This window comes from Panulirus ornatus, chromosome 12 (genome assembly GCF_036320965.1).
Source record: "Panulirus ornatus isolate Po-2019 chromosome 12, ASM3632096v1, whole genome shotgun sequence".
NCBI lineage: Eukaryota > Metazoa > Arthropoda > Malacostraca > Decapoda > Palinuridae > Panulirus > Panulirus ornatus.
In genome coordinates this window covers 63,717,522-63,740,368 of record NC_092235.1, presented here as the reverse complement: position 1 = coordinate 63,740,368, position 22,847 = coordinate 63,717,522, and the positions used below count along the sequence as shown (strand labels likewise).

At 45.0% G+C, this 22,847-nt stretch overlaps 2 protein-coding genes across 3 annotated transcripts in view; one reads left to right on the top strand and one right to left on the bottom strand.

The window, feature by feature from the left end:
• Window positions 1-22,847, bottom strand: part of sina (seven in absentia) — a 271,097-nt gene that overhangs the window by 97,901 nt on the left and 150,349 nt on the right. The window lies entirely within an intron of this gene.
• The window catches only part of LOC139752132 (uncharacterized), a 203,406-nt gene that overhangs the window by 54,106 nt on the left and 126,453 nt on the right, over window positions 1-22,847 (top strand). The window contains exon 2 of the mRNA XM_071668052.1: window positions 20,687-20,899. Within this exon, the coding sequence (XP_071524153.1) occupies window positions 20,687-20,899 (213 nt within the window). The remainder of the gene's footprint in view (window positions 1-20,686; window positions 20,900-22,847) is intronic.

Here is a 22,847-nt window from a genome sequence, read left to right as displayed (position 1 = left end):
TTGACCAGATCTTTGACACAGATCGTCAGCACCGGAGGCCACAACTGGAAAGATGAGTGGTGGAAGAGTCAGGCACGACGTGAAAGGAAAATAAACTCACGGAACAAGCAACGTGAATTAAATAAAATGACGTAAATTCTAAAGCGCATTAGACAGAAGTATGAGTTTAAAGAGCCATGAGCATCACGAATGCAAAGTTTCCTACTCTCATACACGTTTTGTTAATGATACCCATACATAGTCCAGGTAATGTGGGAGACTGGCCACGGGTCGACCAAGATAAGCAGGGAGGCTACTGGTCTGGCACAAGAGGACCTACCACGCACCTGCGAAGGTGAAACCATATCAGGAACGACCACCTTACAAGGGGTGATGGAATGTTGCACCTAGGCTCGCGAAGACCCACATTGGATCTGCAGTGGTTGGCTTCTCTTGCTTTATTGTTGTCATTAAGTGTGCACTGCAACACGGGTTTCAAGAAACAGTGTGAATTATGTGTGTTTGAAAACGCGATCAGGAAACACATCAAACTAACCTGCACTCCTAGATAGATTTGAACAACTTGAGGTTCAGAAGTGTATGTAATATAATATGGTATATATATATATATATATATATATATATATATATATATATATATATATATATATATATATATATATATATATAATATGGTATATATATATATATATATATATATATATATATATATATATATATATATATATATATATGCTGATAACCACGAGGAAAAGCAAATACTATAATGCGAGCACCACTGTAAACTATTGCAATATATATATATATATATATACGAGACAGCCATGATTAGGTCATCCAGTCGCCCGTGCCGTCTCAGCCACAAAAAGAAAAGATAATTTTCATTTCGTCCAGTGTTTTTGTTGGTCTAACAGTAATGGTCTCTGGGATGCTGGGGTAGTGCTGATTGCGTTGTTGTCTATTAAGTTTACGTAAACAATGAATGTTTCATAAACTTACGGCAAATATAAGATTCTTCTCTTTTTTTTTTCATCCTCATCCACGAGTCTATTGTTTCTACAGTGGGTTCGACTCCACACGACCTACCTATAGTGCTACTTACTAAGATGATATAGTTCCGACCAGATGCTTGACAATGGCAGTTGCTAGCAATCTAAGTCTCGAGCAAATTTCCTGGGTTTCAGGGTGAGGGTGGGGGATGTCAAGGGTGAAGGGATTGGTGACGGAATGCCATTCTTAACCCCAGCCCAGTCAGACACACGTCTCCTCTGCTTACCTTATACTAGACATTCTACGATCCAACAAAGGAGTTTTTCCGTGATGACAGTCTGAAGTTTCAGTTTCCCTGCCAACTTCCCGTGTAAAAGAGTGAGTATATGATGTCTTCTGGCAGTCCAAGAACACACACACACAGTCCACCCAACCATCTCTTTTGTCTCAACAAAAGCTCTTCTGTCATTTCTTCAGACCCCGAATTACTTCCAGTCATTTGTCCTCTTTTTCTATCCCTGGTGACTGACCTCTGTGTAATGGACAGTATCTTTGCTCCTCTCTTTGTTCTCTCGAAGGCGTCGCACATCCCTCCTCACGCTAACCCTTACCACACAGAATATCCATTTTCCTTAGCTTTTTTTCTTAAGTTCTTTAACCTCTCTCTGATTTTGTAATCATGCTCCTTGGTAATATCTACGGGATTCCAAAATTCTTCATGTACATGCTGACACTTTCAATGTTCTTTGAGGATGTTTCTAGTCCTCTCATTATCTTCATTTATTTGCTGGGAGTATTTATTCTATTTCGTTATCATTATCAGAGACTTATCTAACATTGAGACTCCAGTTCTTCTTTGATAAAGCCCTGGAAGTCCCCTTCATGCAGCTTCCCTCTAGTGAATATCATCCGTTCCCTTGCCACGGTCTTGCGGAAGACCTTACAGAGTAACCTAACCCCTTATGATGATGTTCCCTTCTGCTGTAGACTATATTACGAAGGTGATTACAGCTTCACAAAGAAACCTTAACCCACAATCTTTACTCAGACAGTATTCAAAACGTTGACAGCCAAGCTCTTGTGCTGTGAATGGTAATGCCAAGATGAGAGGTTAGACCAAATCCTAGCCGCGTTAACTGGTGGGCGGGTCAGGTACCCATAACAAATAATTTAAACATCTAATATTTTCTCGGCTGATTTTTTTTTTCACGTCACATTTCAATAAACTTCTTAATAGGCTTTTTCTCCCCCCTAAGTTATTCGCATTATTGTATTTCAATGTTTGTTCTACTTTACTGTTATATGTTCTTGAAGAATGACTTAGAAAAGGAGTCAGTATTACATACTTGGCATCTCTCGTTAGCCAGACGATTGTAAACAACTCAACCCGACATTTGGCTCTCTCTTAACACCTTTAATGTGTGATTACTATTTGTATATTACTCGAGGAGAGTTGTACACTCGTGTTGCCCCGTCTCTTAACCTTTTATATATGTACCACGTCTTTACCCCTACACACACACACACCAGCCTGAGCCAGGTACAAATTTATCGACCCAGCCCCCGAGGGAAGGATGAACATCTGAGTTGGGTGCAAGCCGAGTGCCACGCCCAGGATTCGAACACCTGTAGATCCAACCCCAGGCTGGCCTGTACCGACTGATGGTCAGTAACGCTTAGACGCTGTATCACGGAGGCCCTTGTGTGTGTGTGTGTGTGTGTGTGTGTGTGTGTGTGTGTGTGTGTGTGTACATTACAGACGTACTGTAACAGTATGGTGGGTTTCATACCATAGCTGGTGGAGACAGGTCGATGATATAAGATGTTACATACACAGGGCAGTTAATATTCTTATCATTTTCACATGAATGATGCAGCTATTAATGACAGTGTCAGTGTGAAAGTATATTCATATCTATCAGTACTGTCCATGTTTTTACCATAAACCATTTTTATCTCCTTTACCATTTATATCATATGGTTAATTGGTTTTAAACATATCAAGTCATTTAATTACCGAGCTTCGATGTCTGTATAATTTGCATGCAGCGAGGAACCCGAAAGACCCGTTGGTGTATATGCAACACAGGAGGCAATTAGGGTTAATGACCACCAAAGATGCCACCATCATTACTCATGTGTCTGTAATTATTATTCAAATGAAATATTAGACGGGTTCCACTCGCAGTTCGAGGATGGTGGCGGAGGTAGTGGCGGCTAGGTTAGGTTTGACCCAGCACCCACTGCCACACTTACTGTCTGCCATCCATTGTAACCTTCCATGATCCACCAACCACTTTTGCTACCGTCTGCTTGCCACACACTGTTTACGACGCTCCTTCTGCCACATTCTCACACCACCCGCTGTTCATATCACTGTCTATGGCTTAGTGACCCCTAGCTCCTACACACACACACACACACACACACACACACACTACCCAATTTAAGCCATGTAACCACCTAACGACCAGCACCGACAGGAGGATGAACACCTGAGTTGGTTGCGGGCCGACTGCTGCGCCCAAAACTGGAACTCATGTAGGCCCGGACCTCGGGCGGGCCCGTGCTGACCCATGGACAGTAATGCTGTGTGTGTGTGTGTGTGTGTGTGTGTGTGTGTACAAAAGGTCTCCTATGGGGTGACCAGAATATGATGAGTGTGGCCTTCCCCGGCAGGCCAAGCAACGCCACATGACGTGCAGCGTTGCACTTGGTCTCCCGAACATCTAGTCTCTCTCCCCTGACGAACAGATCGAAATAGATCCAGGTATCATATCTCGCTTGAAGCAGATGAACAAGAGTTACTTGATGTGGAACTCTAGTCTAGTTCATGTGATATTCAAGATAGAGAAATCTAATTTCTTCCGATGGGCGTACCCACACCCCATCATATAGTTGCAATATCCTTGGCTACAGATGATCAGCGTATCCTTCATCCTATGTTGCGTTAACGCCAGAGTTGCGTTCAATTAAATTCTCGACAGTAATTAGTGAGGTATCTGTGGGAGTGATATTTACATCTTGTCATCGCATTCTTAAGGATGTAAGACATTCGCCTCACATCACCTTGACCTTTAGAGATATGTATGATGTTGTCTAAGGTAGATCCGTCTGGCTTTACGATGATGCCCGCATGAGAAGGTACCAGGGTAAGTGGTCAGTCAGGGAGGAGAGGTAGTACCAGGTCAGGGGCTCCTATGCTATCAAAGCCTCCCACACACTGCCACTCTCTCGTACATACTACTATCACTCTCTCCTACACACTGCCACTCTCTTTTACATATTACCACTCTCTCCTACACACTACCACTCTCCCCACACACTACCACTCTCTCTTACATACTACCTTTCTCTCCCACACACTGCCACCGTCTCCCACACACTAAAAATCTCTCCCACACACTGCCACTGTCTTCCACATACTGCCAATCTCTCCCACACACTACCTGTGTCTCCCACACACACACTACATGTGTCTCCCACACACTACCTGTGTCTCCCACACACTACATGTGTCTCCCACACACTACCTGTGTCTCCCACACGCCATCACTCGCCTGTCAAAACACCTCACGGATCGATCTTGTGAAGCTGATCTTTAAGACCACCAAGGGAACACAGTGTAAACATAAACCTATCTCCTCATCCAGGTTATGTCCAGGTTATGTAGCCTCGGTCGTCTCTGATGGAGAGGCTTTAAGCTTGAAGAGGACAGTGTTTGGTGTTTACAGCCAATCACGTCGACTCTCTATGATTTGATCTCGTATTCTGATGGTGATAAAGCAATAATTAACGTATGGCCATTCCTTTACTGGTACTGTTAGTAATGTGGGTGACTACAGTGGCCTAGGATGGAAGGTCCTAAGAGCGAGGAGTGGCGACTCAACCTCACCACTGCTGTATAAAGGTATCATAGAAAGCAGATCCGTGGCTTACCGCCATCTTAGTCAGGTGATACTGGTGTCCAGGGCGTAGTGGTTGACACGGCAGGAGCATGACGCCCTTAGTATTTCAGACATTTAATTACAGGTCTAAACAAAGGCACTTGCTTTGTCTAATGTCCCATTACAGTGAACAGAAGGGAGGAAATAAGCTAAGGAGTGAATGAATTTGCAAAAACCTTAGTATCCCACAACCGAGAGATGGGGGGGCCCCCACGAGCTATTTCTCTCTCCCTCTCACAGTACAGTAACAACAGACAACTGCCAATAGCTGATGCCTCACAGACACGAGGGGTAACGGCGTCATATCACACAAACTACACACGTCTGTGTAGAAGTGGGAGCTGAAGGACGTTGACGTTGCACACCTGCCTCATCGCATGTTGGTTACTTCACCGCTTCCTTAAGGGATATCCATAAGGGTTACGTTGCTCAGATTGTGGGTCGGTTTACCAGATCAGGTTTTGGCCTGACGCGAGCCATTTGTAGCAAGGACGCCACCGAGACCGCTGCCCGTAGAGACGCAAGCCATGAAACAGTTATATCATACGTGAGAAATGAAAGATGTTTGTGATGATGAGTGAATGTTAAGACTAGAGCTTCGTCAGGTCGCCAGCAGGTACGTGACGCTGGTGGCTGTATCGGCACTGTGTCACTGTGCGGTGAGATACAACCATGAGAAAAAGAACTGGTTCCAAGACGACTGTGGTGCCTCGCCACGTATCTGAGACTTGGCCATTTATCAGAGGTCTTTGTCTAAGGCCAATCAGCTTATCTTCTAACCCACAGCGTATAACCCTATCCACACCATGTGACTTAACTTTTCCTATTTCAATATTTGATGCGGAAGTTTATGTACAGATTCTGGAAATCTAAACAGAGGACGACGACATGCGTATAATTTTCATCATTAATGAAAATTGCATCACAAAAGACATCGAACAGGTTTGTCAGACGTGAATGATTTCTTCGACAGCAATGATGAGAATCGTTGATCAAGTGGTAATCATATAATCATTCACAATCTCAGTCTTCCACTGATGATTCCCCATGTGATTACCATCTACGTACGTCATGCTAACCGGGCAATAATTTCCAGGTAAGCATTCATTACGTATGATGAACATCGGTGTTACATTGGCAGACTTCCAAGCTTCTGCAACTTTCCCAGTCACACATGAATTATCGTAAAGACCAGTCAGACGCTTAGCTATCTCATTGTTTTCAGCTTCTTCCATTAATCTTAGATATTCTTAATAGAACCTGTCATCGTATTTACTGTCATTCAATATGATGCTGATGGTATGTCTTTAAACGTGTATGTGACAATGTTGCAAAATGTTCTCCCTAACTAGCAATGGGACTGGATCTGGATTAAGAGTTATTGGTTCAGAAGTAAATACAAATAAGAAAAAAGATATCACGATTTTTGACATGGCTTCAGTGTCTTGAACCAAGTCATCATTTACCGTAATTAATGAACCAATTGACTGGTGAGCGACTCTTGTGCTTCGAATACAATCCTGCAATTTTGTAAGGCTTGTTTTGCCATTTTCAGCAGAATGTGCTTCGTGTTCGATGTTTGCTTTGATGAGTAAGGTTTTTACTTTTTCGACGCACAGATGATTTTCTCATGTTAGCTATTGCTCCTTTTGAGATTTCTTAGTGTGACATTGTCTTTGAAAGGAGACAATTTATTATTTTCCCACTTTTCCACCATTATGGCTCAGTTATGGAAACTGAACGTATGCTGCTCACTGGCACATCTCCTTCCTCCTCTGCTCTGAATATCTTACGGAACCTTTCCCAGGCTACGTCTACATCTTTTACGATGCCATCGTGGCTTATTCTGTCATGAGCAAAGCGATGATCACTGAAAGTTTCTAGTCTAAAATCTCTTTTTCTTTTCCACGATTGTCATATTGACCAGCAGTAAAAGCATCGTCGATTTTTAACTTTAGGACGACAACAACTCACTCCCACTACATCACCGTAGAACACACGTCGCCACCGGGATTACAAAACCTTCTCCGGTTATCCCATCGTCCAGAGTTATTGCATCGGCCTCTGCACTATCCATCACTGGCGGGGTTATCCCATCTATCCTCAAGATTAAGACATCGTCCCTATGATATCGTCTTTTCAGGCTAGCACATCACCCGGCCAGCTCATCGCTGCTGGGATAACACATCACTGTATAATGATAGTTTAAAAGTGTTACGGGTGGGCGGGCGGCCGAGCTTACATAAGCTGCCATATATGTCAGGGGCCACGGCAGGCGGCCACCGCCCCTGGCCACCCCGTCTGTGGCTCTCACCTGGCCCACACCGCCCCAGGCCTCGCTGTGCCAGTGTAACCCCCCTACCTCCTCCACTCCCACGGGTCAAGATGGGTCAGACGACGTCCGAAGGGAAATCTGACACAAATCTGGCAGACCATATATATATATTTGTGTGGACTTTCATTCCTCAAAGTCCAGGATGGACATGTATATGAGGGAGGCTCAGGTGGACATACATGCGTAAATGTATGGTTCATGTGGATACGTGCAGGTGGGAGGCTGAGGTAAGTCTAGGGTTCTCATGGTAGATGATGTAAGGCTTGCAGCCATAAGCCTCACGTAGAAGGTTGTGAGGCGGGGTTTGGGAGGCCGCAGCCTACCTTACGTAGAGGGGTTGCTGAGCTGCGGGTGGGGGGCCGCAGCCTGCCTCACGTAAGAGGGATGTGAGGAGGCGGTAGGAAGGCCGCAGCTTGCCTCACGTAGCGACGGTAGGGAGGCCGCAGCCCACCAGGTATGGCTTAGGTAAGCCCAGATATTAGTCGCCTCTCAACACAAAGATCTTAAAAGATTCTAAATCCCGAGGCTCCTGCGTCATCAAGCGTTAGCACTGTATATTACCGAAAACAATAACATAAAAAGAGTCATTTATGATCAGTAATCTAAATAATAAGATATAAATGGGTAATTGCGAGAGTTAGTTGAAATAATACAGAGGTACAAGAAGGGACGTGTACCACACTGTGCTGAAGACACTGGCAACTATTGCCAACAGGATCTTCTGAAGTCCAGAGCAAACGCAGCCCACTCGTACATCACGTAAAACAGCTTAAGGTAATGTGCTGTCACCGGCGCTACCTAAAGGTTAAAGACAGGACCACAGTGAGGACGAGGACAGGTCACACTGAGGCGAGGAGAGGTCCAGAGTGAGGCAAGGGTGAGGACAGCACCAGTGAGAAGCAAGGACGGAGCCAGTGAGAATCAGTGAGGGTGCCTTTGCGTAGATCGCGGACGGTAGAGCCATAGTAAATTGGAACACCGCAGTGTGAAAGGTGAAGAGTGAGGGAGGTGACGCCATGAGAGAGGTTAAGCAGTGAGGGTCAGGTAGTGGGATAGGCAAACAGTGAATGGCTTAGTGACGTGAGTGTAGGCGAGGTAAACAGAAGGTAGACCGTTTTACAGATAATGAGGTGTACAGTGAGGTAGAGCCCACAGTGAGGGAAGTAAATAGGGATGGCTGTATCTGATGAGGCCGATTAGCAGTGAAGATAGTTGTGATACTACGAGGGGAGCAGTAAGGAAGGTAAACAGGTAGCGCAACCATGAGAGGAAATAGTGAGAGAGGCTGCTCGACGGTGAGGACCAGCACGACGCTGAAGAAGGTAGCACGACGGTGAGGGAGGCTGCTCGATGGTGATGGAGGCAGCACAACGGTGAGGGAGGTGGGAGTCCATCAACGAAGAGGTAGTTATGAGGGGTTACATTATACTAAGAGAGGAGGAGATGGAATGAAGGTGGTTCCGCCAGAGTGAGGGAGGTAGAAGGTGTGATGGAGTGAGAGTGAGGTAGACAGAGGGAGTATACGAGAGGAACAGATAATAGAAGACCTCTTCTCATAATCCTGTTTCTTTCCTCTAGACCTCGATACCTGTAAGCCATTCTTTTGCGTTTGATCAAGACATTAACTTCTTTGTTCGTCCAGTCTGGTTCCTCTCTTTCGTTACCTCCTATCACAACACTGTGATCGCTATTACCTAACTTTTTACCGACCTCACTAGTGTTCATTAAGTCTTAGCGTGTGGACATCACTAGCTCTAAAATATCACCGCCCCTCGCTGGGTCTCGAATCATTTGATTTGGAAAGCAGACTTTTATTAAATCAATTAGTCAGCTTCCCTCTTGGTCACCTGTCAGAAGGCCCCAGTTTATGTTGGGGTTGCTAAGATCTATAGTTATTGCTTTTGTGCTATTGACTAAGGATCTAATTCATCACACAAGGCCCTGCACAATGTCTAGGGGTCTGTACCCTACTTCAAAACTAGTTCTTGACATCTTATTCATTAATTCAGAATACAGTGAATCCACTATGTATCGACATCTAATTTTCTAACCGTGTTTGCCTGCAGTGCGTCATCTACGAATATTACAACGCCACCACCAGTATTACGAAATCTCTCTTTAGAGAAAACATTTTACCCTGGGATCGCTAACTTCGCTATTTCTATTTTTTTTCGGAATCTATCTGGATCTCTGTTTTCGATATAGTATATCAGGCGCTGGTGACAGGGTATATGACATCAATTCATCGTTTTTTTTTTTTCTATCTTTCTGGCGTTAGTGTAATATATGTTAATGTTTCGCTTGGTGAGGCGCGGTCATTGTGTCACAAACATTTTGGGTCAGAACCACAGATTCGGGGGGACAATGTGTGACTCATGTCGATGCAGTCACACCTGACCTATCTGACAGTTGAATTCCTGGGTCGGTAATTTCATGCTCCTGGTAAATACCTACTTCTAAGACTCTACCCAGCCATGCATTGCCATCCCCGTTAAAATACAAGCCGCCTTTAGCAAACAAGATCCTATCTCCACTGAAACTATCCCACAGATGTATGTAATCAAACCCTTCTGCCGTATAAATGTGCTCCACTCTACCTCAGATACCAAGCATTCTACTCTCATTTCCTCCCTCTTCTAAGGGATTTTTGTAGATAGACGTTAAGGGAGTGAAGGAGGTAGATGGAGAGGGAGGCAGATGGCGAGAGAGTGAGGGAGGTAGACGGTGAGGGAGGTAGACGGTGAGGCGGTGAGGTAGGTAGACGGTGAGAGAGTGAATACCATCAGTGTAGACGAATCATAAACAACTCCCTGTCCCCCCAACCCACCCCTCTTGGCAACTCCTTTGATGTAATCATTTAGACCTTTATCTGATGGTGGCCACCAGGGTAGGGAGGCTGGCAGGTCTGACGGTGGCCACCAGGTTAAGGGAGCACCCTGAACTCGTCTTAGGGTACTGGTGACGACCTGGAGCACACTCCTAGCCCCGAGATCAGAACCCTAACTGGTTCATTCCCTGAGAGTTACACGTCGACCCACACAAGTGGCTGTGTGTTATCTGGCTCACACAAGGCCAGGAAGAGATTAACATCATCCTGAGGGGAGGGGGGGATATTTTTTTTTTTTCTGTTGTGTAAGTGGGATCTGAAGTTTACATGGAACGCATAAACAATGAAAGGATCGCCAGCTTATACCGTACCCTTAACACGCACCCTACCATTCCTGGGGGATATGGGCAAGGTGTCCATGTGTGTGAGAGAAATAGTCAAGGCCAGCTAGATAATTTATGTTTGTTATTGCTGGCCTAAAGATAATCTACGTCGTTACATAAAATCAGGTGGTTTTTGAGAAATGGGAGATAAACGTCCTTTGTCGTGTTTCATTTTTTGTTAAAAGTTGTGACCAGAGTCGTTCCTCTCAAGGACTTGTTGTTACGTTTAAAAGCCTAATCCAGTTTACATGACTAATGTCCCGACGCATTTCATCAAAGTTTGCTCACTGAAGGTGTGGTAACCTCAGGTCGTTTTCCTGAAAACTAAGAACGGAATTTTAACATAAAATCGGATGATATTTTGGTTACTCTTTTCGTCAACCCCACAAAAGCTAATTAGATCCCTGTCTTAGTTGGCTGTAAATAAAATTGATATTTTGTAACCTTGTTTGGATCACGTCTCATTTAATCTAAAAAGCAGTCTCTCATTATACCGATTAACCTTTTGCTCTCATGGTCACCTGTCAAAAACTCTCAGGTTTTGCTTAGTTTGTCAAAGTCTTTAACAACTGCTGTTATTTGGCTGGTACGAGAGACTTAGTCAACGTCGCATAAAGTATCATAAGAATTTTCTTAGCATTGTTCATGCTGTCTGTATAATACTACTTCAACAATTATTTTGTCAAACGTACAAGATAATAGATATTACTGATGAAAACCCCTAATAATCATATTCGATTCTAGGAAATGCATTGAGGAATGAATATATACCACGCACCTTACTGCGTATGTCTGAGGACCTCATGCGCCTGGCAACTGAACATAAGACACGTAATATTCACGAGCGATGTCTCATCGGATTGAATTGTACTTTGTTTTATTAAGACAACTGCGTCATACATAACGGTAAGAACCAATCAAAGAAAACGCCTTTTAGAGTACGTGAGAAAATCCCACACTGACTGTCGCTTCCTACAGCTTCTGTGTGGAGACTGGACACTCGAGGATGAGCTGTTATGATGCCTCTTTCTTCCTTCCAGCAGCTAAGCTGCGGAATTCCCTTCCTTCTTTTGTCTTTCCCTCTTCATATTACCTTTCTACCTTTTAGAGTCAGGTTTGCAAACACTGGCAAAGCCCCGACTAAGATATATTTTCTTTTTCTTTCACTATTTTTTTTTTTCACTTGAGATAGCCTCGACTGGGTCACGTTTCGTTTGTGTCGTCTTGGTCACTATACATCAGAGTAAAGCAATGTTTCTCTAAATACATTCCACTTCTCTGTTCTCCCTTCTTTCAGCGCAGTTCCACCACACACATTCAGAAACCCTAGCCTAAGCCTTGGAGAACAGATCTTTGCTTAGCTCCCGTTCCGGTTTTCAGAAAGTGACAAAATGAAAGGGGAGAGGGGTTTCCAGACCCCCTATTCCCGCCCATGTTAGTCGCCATATATGTAACGCAGGAGATAATTGGGTAGTATCCTCACTCCACTCCCTAGGGATAGAGTGTCCTCAGGGATGCCTGATGTAGTAATGTTAAATACCTTTTTGGTTTTCCGAATAGCACCTTGCTCAGCCGTGCCTTCTCTACCTTGCCCAGAGGCAAGCCGTCCCCACCAAACAGGCTCCTATCACTACTTAAGCTCTCCCACAAGGCTATGGAATTCACCTCCTCAGTCTTAGGAGGGAGGTGGCCAGGGTGGGAGTGACGACCAGGGTACAGCAGGTGGTAAAGGTCATCAACAAAGAGATTCGGTAAGGGATTAGTATAGCAGGAGCTGCTGTCGGAGCTGCAGGAGTGGTGAGCTCAGTCTTGTGCAGAAGAGGTGCTGGGGTACGCTGGCGGAGCCTCGTGTTAATATGCCTAGCCAAACACTCCCTACTGCCATAGTCGCCCCTCAACCTAGGACGGAGAACTACCCAGAATACAAACCTCGGGGTATCCGTAATATATTGCTACGTCAGACTAAGACGCCGTCGATTTTCATAGATATGTATCAGCGTTTGGATCTGTTGTTATTCGTAGCTGGGTGTCCGTCAGCTGGGCCGAACACTGCCGTACGTTGCTGGATGCTTTATTATTTGGCCTTAATTACTTGCCAGTACGAGGGAGACCCCAGCGTTTCCCCAAGCGTGGACTGTGATGAGTCTCTCGTTCTGAAAGATTCTTAATCTCATAACCTTATAAGTGAATGACTTATCCTCATTGTGCATATCTATATCTATCTATCTATCTGTTTATCTATCTATCGAGGGAGAGAGAGAGAGAGAGAGAGAGAGAGAGAGAGAGAGAGAGAGAGAGAGAGAGAGAGAGAGAGGTGTTGCCGGACTTAGCGTGCTTGTGGTTATAACGCGAGCGAAATGGTCACTTTCAGCGAGGCTGTAGTATTATCATCGTCTGTTGACGGAAGGGAATAAAGTCTTGTTAAGGAACTTCTCGCTCCGGAGGCGTCCATCATTACCCTGCTTCTGATTATAGCTCAGCCTCACAGCTGCAAGAGCCCCATAAAAGGGGTCTTGGGGTTATGAATACTAATAATACATAATATTATCCTTAGGGATATGGGAGAAAGAATGCCACTCACGCGTCTCCTGCGTGTCGTATATGGTGTCCCTTAGAGGGACGGAAGCTGGAGTTGGAAACCCTCCTCCAGTGTCTCATGTTCCTTCTGAAAGCAGGAACGCAAGAAGCCAAGTAAGGATTTGTCCTCGATGGCTCAGTCGCTAGCACTTACCACGTCAAGGCGGGAAAGATGAGTGAAAGAATCCTCGTGTTACCCAGGACCTTTCTCAAGGCTCCTGAAGCCTAAGGCTGCGCAGCTTCCAGTACCAAGGAAGATGTAGACTCCTTTCGAGTGACACGTTCTTTGGGGAGGTTGTACTCCCAGTGATACAGCCTCGCCAGAGGTTTCTTTTCTTTTATGCTTCGCCGCCTTCCTCAGTAGAGGTAGGGTCAGGAACAGGTGACGAGTGGCGAGGCTGCATAGGAAAGCTGCTCATTCTGTTCCTTCCTCTGTTTTATCGTTTGGGAAATGATGACACATGAGATGAGGAATTCCAGCCTCTTAATCCCATACACCTTAGGTGCCTTCTACGAATCGCAGATGTGTGGGCTATATATATATATATATATATATATATATATATATATATATATATATATATGCGTGTGTGTGTGTGTGTGTGTTTGTGTGTGTGACTGTATGTTTGGTATGTGCGTGTGTTTATGCAGATATGTGTATCCTTTTCCCATATATGCTAACATATATAGGCAGCCTTTCTACATGTAAATCAATTCTAATTATATGTAAGTCATCTACATATTTATGAACATATATATGAAAATGTGTATAGGTACGTGAGCCCCTGAGGGGCGGGAAGGTTCAGTGATCTTCCCTGTGTCCCTCACGACCCCAACCCACATGACCTCGACCCACATGACCCCGACCCTCATGACCTCGTCATTCATGACCCAAACCCTCACAACCCCGTCCCTATCAATCCTGATCCTCACGACCCTTCCCTCACGACCCGTCCCCCACAACCACTCCCCTTTCGATACAGTCCCTCACGATCCCTCTCTCACGACACGGCCCTCACTACACCATTCCTCACAACTCTGTCCCTAAAGGCCCCTTCGCCCACGACCCGTCCTTCTCGACCCCGTCCCTTACTCTTCTGCTCTTAACGACTCCGCCCCTCACGATCTCCTTAACTCACCAACTTATCCCTCACCATCCCTTCCCTCATGATCAGTCCTTGGCCAGTGAGGCGTTCCCCATCCGCTATCCTCTGGGTATCACACGCTAATCTCCAGATCGACGTCTGTGGCCAGTATGTTCCAGCACAGACGCTGCGGTGTACTTGGGCAGTTGCTCTGCCGTGGCTCGTGTGTCTGTGAAGAACTTACCCTAGGATGAAAAGAAGGGCAGCATTGTTTCAGTTGCTTGTTACCGTGTGGCGTTTCTTTACTGAACTGTGTCTACTTGATGTCCCACTCTGCTGACTAGCCAGCCAACGCTGGGCAATGTCTGGACACTTAGTTCTCTGAATATTAAGGACCATCCCTTGAATGAGACGGCAGGGACCCAATTAGAACTGATTAGATTCCGAGGACGGGCTGTGATTGGCTGTCCAGGTTCGTGCAGAGAGAGAGAGAGAGAGAGAGAGAGAGAGAGAGAGAGAGAGAGAGAGAGAGAGAGAGAGAGAGAGGTTTCCAATGACGTTCTCGTGGATGAAGGTGGTGAAGGCGGCTATGGCTACAGGATCGTGTCGGGCGGGAGTTGTGTCGCCTGACGGCCTGGGGAGGCTCTACGCCGGGGCATCGCAGATAGCTGTGATTTACTGCTGGAAGGAGCCTCACGAGTGCTCCATGATATTGATTAGCTGTGGCTTCATTTCAATAAATCATCCCTTTGTGACCGACCTGTTAAGACGTGGGGCCGTGTTAGAAGTGAGCGAGGAGAGCTGCGTCAGGTGGAAACTAGATGACAAAGGACAGTCTCAGGTCGGACGGGCTGAAGAAGAAGAAGATCTCACTGATGTGCTTCAAGGAGGTCTGTTACCTCCTTTCTAATTACAGTCTTGTGGCTTCTGATTGTCAATCAGGTTGCCAACGGCTTCTATACTAAATGTAAGTTAGTTTGACTAAAGCATTAAATTTGTCATGCATCCGGAGGCATATACGAGATGGAATGCATAACAATTTGAGTTGACCTCCTTGACCAATAATCCAATGATATTTGAATATCTATCTCTGGCTTCGCAGACCAATATGTTACCCTGTGTTACTAAATATTTCGATGATAGTTTGAATAGAAATGAAGACGTCCATGACCCTGGGAGATGGGATTCAAACCTGTGCATGGTGACTCTGAACTTTTAGACCTGTAGTCTCATAAGTCATCCGAGTTCTTGAAAAATACACTTGGAAGTGTAGTGTTCCTCAGTATTGGGGAAGGTATATTCTTGTGGCTCGCTGTGCTCTGCCAGCGGTGCATCTGTCTGTTGTTGAGGATCAGATGTACCAAAGAATGTTGTGAGGGATTGTGTCTTCAGATTTACACTGGGTTTTGTTTCTGTTTGTCCATGCATGAAATTGGTAATGAGTATTGCTGTCGCGGGCGACTGTATCACAAACAGTTAATCACTCATGTTACTGTCTAATTTGGTTACTGTTATATATATACATATACATATATATATATATATATATATATATATATAGAGAGAGAGAGGGGGGGGGGAGGGGCTGAAATCTCTAGACCCTTGGAGAGAATGAGTGAGGAGAGATTGACAAAGAGGATAGAGGTGTCAGAAGTGGAAGGAACGAGGGGAATGGATGGACCAAGTTGGAGATGTAAGGAAGGAGTGAAAGATATTAACGGCACTGGCAGTCAGTAGGCAGAGGTAACCATAGTAATGCTGTTGTTAAACACTAGCCATGAAAATGATTACCCAACAGTCCCAGTCTCATCTGTACCCTTCACCGGATTATGCTATTCGTAATGTCATTGAATCTGTCCTAATTACTTATATAATTAACTTCACCCTGTCCTCAGGTAACTTTTGAGCACGCCCAATCATCAACCAGATCACTACGAACGAACTAGCGAGACAGAATAGCATAGGAAAATGAACTGAACCCCCTATCTCGTTACCCAGGTCACCCACCTCCCACCACTCAACTCTATTCCTCCTAACCGCACTCTGGCACCCCCATCCCTTGGTCCCTTTAATGGTCACATCTTAGTTTGTGCTCTGACGGGGCAGTAAGAGGATCTGCACGTTTGTAAACCTGTCGGTGGGTGTTGAAAGTGTGTGAATTGTATACATCTTGACGAGGCGAATTTCCTCCATGAACCATGTGGTGTGCTGTTAAGTTCCAATGATATTAAACCAGTAGAACTCCTTCTGTAGAGCGATTATCCTTACAGAATATATATATATATATATATATATATATATATATATATATATATATATATATATATATATATATATATACATAATGCTACAGACGACCCCCCAGAAGATCAGTACTATGAATAGAAAATACAAAGTATGATAAATAATTCTGGGCATCATCACCCCGAATTTTATACATATTAATAGCCAGGACAACAAACAATGAAGACCTCATGAATGATGGAACTCACGCCGTTGTGTTACCGTCTCACCCGACGCTGAATATCCAACACATTGTTTGTCAGTCGTCTCGCCTCACCAGTGTCCCCTGGCCATACCACACTGCCCCGGGAGGTGCGTACGCTCAGCGTCCATCTCTCGCCTCGTTGAACTTCAGTTTAAGATAGTATCTTCGATGTCTTGTTTCTAGTTCGAGTCTTTACGATACCCGTTCCTGTGGCTGTGTCATGCTGCCTCAATCCATCTCTCGCTGCCACGTCATCCGACCTGTCCTTCTTCAGCAGATGAGAGGTATGGGCTTAGCCTGCAGCTCATTCCATATTCCTTCATTTAATATCCGGTCGAATCGTATTACGTCTTACACCAATCTCAGGATATTCGTCTCTGCTGCTTGAGATCGACTCTCCATCTTGCATCTATGGCCTAGTAATCATACCCATATGTCAAGGTAGATCATAAAGTTCATATGTATATTAACAACTTCACTTTCGTAGGGAATGTTACCACACGGGACCAGTGGACTAAAGAAGTGTTAGACATCTGCCAAAGCTTTTGATTCTACTTCTTCACGCAGAATGGGTTGTGCTCGCTTCATCGGACGCCCAGGTACTCGAAGCTTCGAGAAAACTTTAGCTGAAGACAGTTGAGCATCAGGTTACAATGGACTGGAATTTTCAAGAGAACCTTTGCTTCTGTTCGTTCCTTCCTTTAACTTCCAAGATTTTGCTCCCCCCACCCCACTAGCTACTCCCTCTAGATCTTCCTCGCTTTTATGATTACAACATTTTCGTCGTATATTTTCGTCATATATTCAGTCGCAAAATGTCCAAACAAAAATGGTGAAAGTATGCCACCTTGTCTGCGTGCCGTTTGATCGTCTCGATGCACTTTCACTCTGCGTTCACCACCGTCATGTTTACCTTTTATTGTTCTAATGAATCTTCCTGGTATAGCCTATGCTCTCAGGAGCTTCTCACTTTTGCTTAGATATAATCCGTCGAATGTAACATGTTTTTCGTTATTCCGCTGCCAACTTGCCTCATAGAATCATTTTCATTAGAGATCAAAAATTACTCTTTCGTTCCTCACTCCCAGACTTCCCTCTACTTTTATCTTCACCTTCCTGTTAGTATAGTCCCCCCCCCCCCTCTCTCTCTCTCTCTCTCTCTCTCTCTCTCTAGTGTGTGCTATTAGAGACGGCCTTCTATAGTTCCAAGATTCTGCCTCGTTCCATTTCTTGTATACAAGGCAAACTGCTGTCTTCTCTTCCTCCACCAGCCGTCCATACCACTATGCCACATGGATGATGGCTGATGCATCCATCTGACGGGGTCTGGTTCTTCGAGAGTTACATCTGGGAGTCGATCATCCACCTGAGACTCTCTGTCTTCCATAAGGGCTTCTCTGACTTCTTTGTTTTGATACGTTCAGTTCGTTACTACTTACCGTGAGAATCGCCTGATGGGCGCAACCGTTTCCTTGGCTACGTGCTGAAAATACTCCGCAAAATATGTTTTCATCGCAAAGTAATTCTACTCTTTATTTCTTCAGTTTTATAAGTCAGTTCCACCTGGATTCTTTGCTGCGTGCGGTGATGGTGGCGTAAAATTTTCTTTATATTTTTTTTCACTTTACGATGAATTGACTTTTTATTTTCAGTAATATCTTCTTCCAACTCCTTCCAAATATTACGAACGATTCCTTGGCACTTATCATGTCTTTCAACTTCTTTTTGTGCCAATTCTAAAATGTATCTGTTGTCTCGTCTCATATTTCTTTCCTTTATTTCTTAAACATTCCCTCTTGTTTTTACTGCTCCTTGAAATGCCTGTGTCATGTTGCTGTATCTTTTTCTCCTCTTTGCACAAGATTCATCCTATCACGTAACTTGTGGTTCGACATTTGCCACTAAAAAACCTGGAGTGGTTCCGTTCCTGTTGTATTTCATATGTAAAACGATCACTAGGCGGTGTTGCATCATCACTTATAATCTGAGGTTCATTAAGTTTGTATTTGGATCTGTTAAATCTCTCGTTCATCGATGCTTCTTTCTCATCTTTAGTATGTCAGTTTAGAGTGCAGTGATTACTGGTCTTTGGTTTGAATCCCATGATGCAAGCGGAAGACTTCGTAAAATCTTTATTATATATCATTATGAACACGAAAAGGTCCATTATAAACTTCTCTTTGTCACCTTTGCTATGTGGAATTCCATCTGTGCCACGACCACTTGTGATTTCCATGATATGTGAGTTATATGCTCGATACTGAGAGTTGCTTTTTGCACCGAGATATCAGCGAGATGTGTTCCTTCATAGTTCACTGGGTTGTTCCTCCTCTTCGTTGTTGCGTTCAGCATTAAAATCACTAGTTTAATCCCTCTCAGTCTCGATCCACGTATGCATTCGTCACCCAGGATAATGGCGTCTCTGTGCTGCACAATCTCTTACCTCAAAAAGATGAGCAAAAAATATATATTTTGTTACTTGGTGTGGTCGAGCCTGCCTTGTGTTGTGTATGCCTGCAGGAAACCTTTTGTATGTTTCCTTTTATGTTGAACTTCGTCTTCTACACCTTTCGATTTTAGGTGTTCTAAACAATCACGTATTCCTTTGATCTCCCTACAACCAACTCTGTGTCTTGTATCTTCTCTTTCCATGTAGAAAAAGAATGGTGATCGCCAGTGGTGATCGTCAGTGGTGATCGTCAGTGGTGATCGCCAGTGGTGATCGTCAGTGGTGATCGTCAGTGGTGATCGTCAGTGGTGATCGTCAGTGGTGATCGCCAGTGGTGATCGTCAGTGGTGATCGTCAGTGGTGATCGTCAGTGGTGATCGCCAGTGGTAATCGTCAGTGGTGATCGTCAGTGGTGATCGCCAGTGGTGATCGTCAGTGATGACCTTCGTTCCCTCCTTAGAGAGTCTTGTTACTGACAGTCCAGCAACATGGAGTCTTCTGTCATTCACCATCGGCGGCATCATTTGTTCCCCTGATTGTGCCCACATCTCCTGTGTCGGTGCTTTATGATATTCTGTGGCTGGATACCTGGCGAAGTTAGGCCTTCCGTAAGGCAATGTTTATCTTCGTTCTGAATCGCTTATTCATAGATATGATTCCGATTCCAAGGCTTCGACTTGTGTTTCGGGATCATTGTGCGTGCCATCCACCAACGGATTACCCAGCCTGTCGTGGCTTTCAACTCTCGTAGAAGAGAATGGTTGTTGTTTGGATGCGATTCATAAAAGAAAATGTTTCAGACGTTGGATAAAAGAGACGAGTTGACTGTTCATACAAGATATATGAAGTAAACAACAACGCAGCCTCAGAGTGAAAGTCATTCTGACCTAGTGATCCAGTGGTCTGCCGCCCTCACGTCCAGTGGACCACTCCACGTGAGGATGGTGGACCACTCCTTAGGACAGCAGTGGACCACTGGGTATGGGAACAGTAGACCATCGCATGTGAGAAGTTTCGTCACTCGATGAAGACGACTTCTCCTACATTGTAGATAAAGATAAAACGATACTAAATTTTCCCGTGAAAATTGAAGTGACGTATTGAATGAATTTAACCCTCATGACCAAACCCTTGCCACACGTACCTGGTGACGTCAGAGCAGGTGTGTACGTGTGTTTGTGTGTGTGTGTGTGTGTGTGTGTGTGTGTGTGGTGAGGCAGAAGGCCACCTGTGGTGAATATAATAAGAACGTCCCTCTCCTGCCTGACCGACTGACAGCCTCACTGCAATAATCACATTCAAAATATAATTCATGTATAAATGTGGCTGGTTATGCTGGCCTGCCATTCACCTCTCGTAAACCACTGAACACAGAGGGTGTATGGTTGGCGGGCGGCCTATGGGATGTGAGGGTAGTGTAGGGTGTGTGGCGTGTGTGGCGTGTGTAGGTGTGTGTGGAGTGGGTGGGTGGGGGAAACGAATCTCTGCTCAGTTAACGGCCTGCAATATGTTTATTAAATGTGGATGATTTACGCTGTACTAACATGCACTATTCTCCCACAGGGGACAGTGCACACTGTACTAACATGTACTACTCTCCCACAGGGGACAGTTCGCCATAGTGTACCACTGCCGCCACAGAATCACAGGGGAGGAGTACGCCGCCAAGTTCTCGTCGAGATGGCGTCTTGGTGCGGACTGCACAGCTGACATCCTGCACGAAGTGGCGGTGTGTGCCATGCTGAGGCCCGCCCAGCGGACCATCCAGCTACAAGACGTCTTCAGCACCGAGAGAGAACTGGTCCTGGTCCTGGAGTAGTGAGTACCACAGTGTTGTTCTCGTTGTGATAACAGCGTCCGGCCATTTGCACCTCAGAATGAATTTTCGTTACTGATCTTCACTCCTCTTTTACTCCTCTACCTCTTGAAAGCATTTTTATTCATTTCTTTGGTGTAAGAACTTCATAAGAACTTTCGCTCGTGACTGGAGGCTTTCGAGGTGGAAATGCGACGTGTGGTATGGTGCCTTGGTCTCAGTTTCTCTCATTATCATCCCTTTTGCCATTCTCAGGATGACTTTCAAGCACTGCCGGCTGCTTTTGTACACAGTCATGTCATACTGCTGGAGACTTGCACAGAACCATGTCGTTTGCGTGTCATATAAGAGGAAAAATTATTTTCTTTTAGTATACTTAGAGCAAAATGTGGCGACATGCAGTCTGACCAATCTCCAGTGACAGTACCACCCACCATCGCTAATCTGTAAAACTCTTCGTTATCTTCGAGGTTGCCACATTCGTGTAGCGAAGCTTACCGTTCATCCAATCAGCTCAGGCAGGTCGCGTGAGAGACCTAAGGATGGACATCTTGTAGGAGGTTTAGATTCCCCGCCAGCGTCATGAACAGGATCAAACCTTACAATAACATGAGAAAAGGATACATGTATTGGTATGTGAGATTAAAATCTTGGAGAGATGCAGTGTGTTGGCGAGGGCGGATCACGTCGTGTGCCTGGCCCGTCCGTATGCCTGGCTCGTCCGCGCACGATGTCGTATAGATCTGGATAGGGCATAGTCTTCCATAGGTCTATCATTTACCATATTTTCCCCAATATGCCTTAAATATCAGGGGATTTTGGGATAATTCTGGGAAGGGCCACAGTCTTCAGGGCTCCCCAGAACGGCCAACAGTGCTGCTGCGTTTGCATCTGGAGGTAAGGATGCAGGAGGTGGGTGTGAGGGAGGAGGGAAGATCCACTTTCCTTCCTGTAGTCCACCAGGTTATCTCACGTGTCGATACGAGACACTGAAGGTTGCTGTCGAGTCGTGGCGTGGGGTCAGGCAAGGCTATGGTCCACACACCTGAACCCCGTGTACCATGGACACAACAAATGCATTAACGTCTTAACTTGTAAGTGCACAGCTAGCCACCCATCCACTAACCAGCCGGCCGCCCGTCTCACAATCACCCTCCACCCTCGGCCACCTCTGCCTGGGCGTTGACAACTCTTCTACCCTGAGCGCAGGCCTGTTGTTTTCTTATCCGTTATCAAATCTTGCTCATTCTTACTCAACATGTATGTATCTATACACTCTTTTCTCTCCCTCTTCCTCCATGTGTCTTTTCTTTCTGCCTCACCCAAAACGTGAATTCTACAAGCATACAATCTCTTCATCTCAGAATAACACATGGTAACACGTATCTCACACCACTGGTTCTTCCTACCTCTATAATTTCCTGTGTTGATCGCCGCACACTAGGGGCGTGTAGCTGTAGGCAAGACAGGGATACTACAGTTACATGCCCCAGTATCGTGGAAGTCAACTAACAAGCGTGCAGAACCATATGCACGATAGCCCCACAGGTATTAATCACCTAGCCTCACCAAGTCATTCCCACCTGCTCCACGAAATCTGTCATTTGATGGATTCACCTGGAAACGTTTAGGCAATCTTAGAGGTATCTTGCACAACTTTCCCAAACATGTAAAAAGAGATATCAGACGACCTTAAAAATCAGAAAGGATATGATAAAAGAAAACCCGTTACTTGGTCATTTTAACGGAATATGTTTCTAAGAAGAACACACACACACACACACACACACACACACACACACACACACATATAATGCAACAAATCTGTAGAGCAGAAATTACACAAGCGGAAGACTTTAGTAGAAGGCACATATAACAGAAAAAAATGATTTTGTAAGAAGCTGAGCGCTAATTCCACGGTATATTCAGGAAGACAGATCTCTTGCCTAG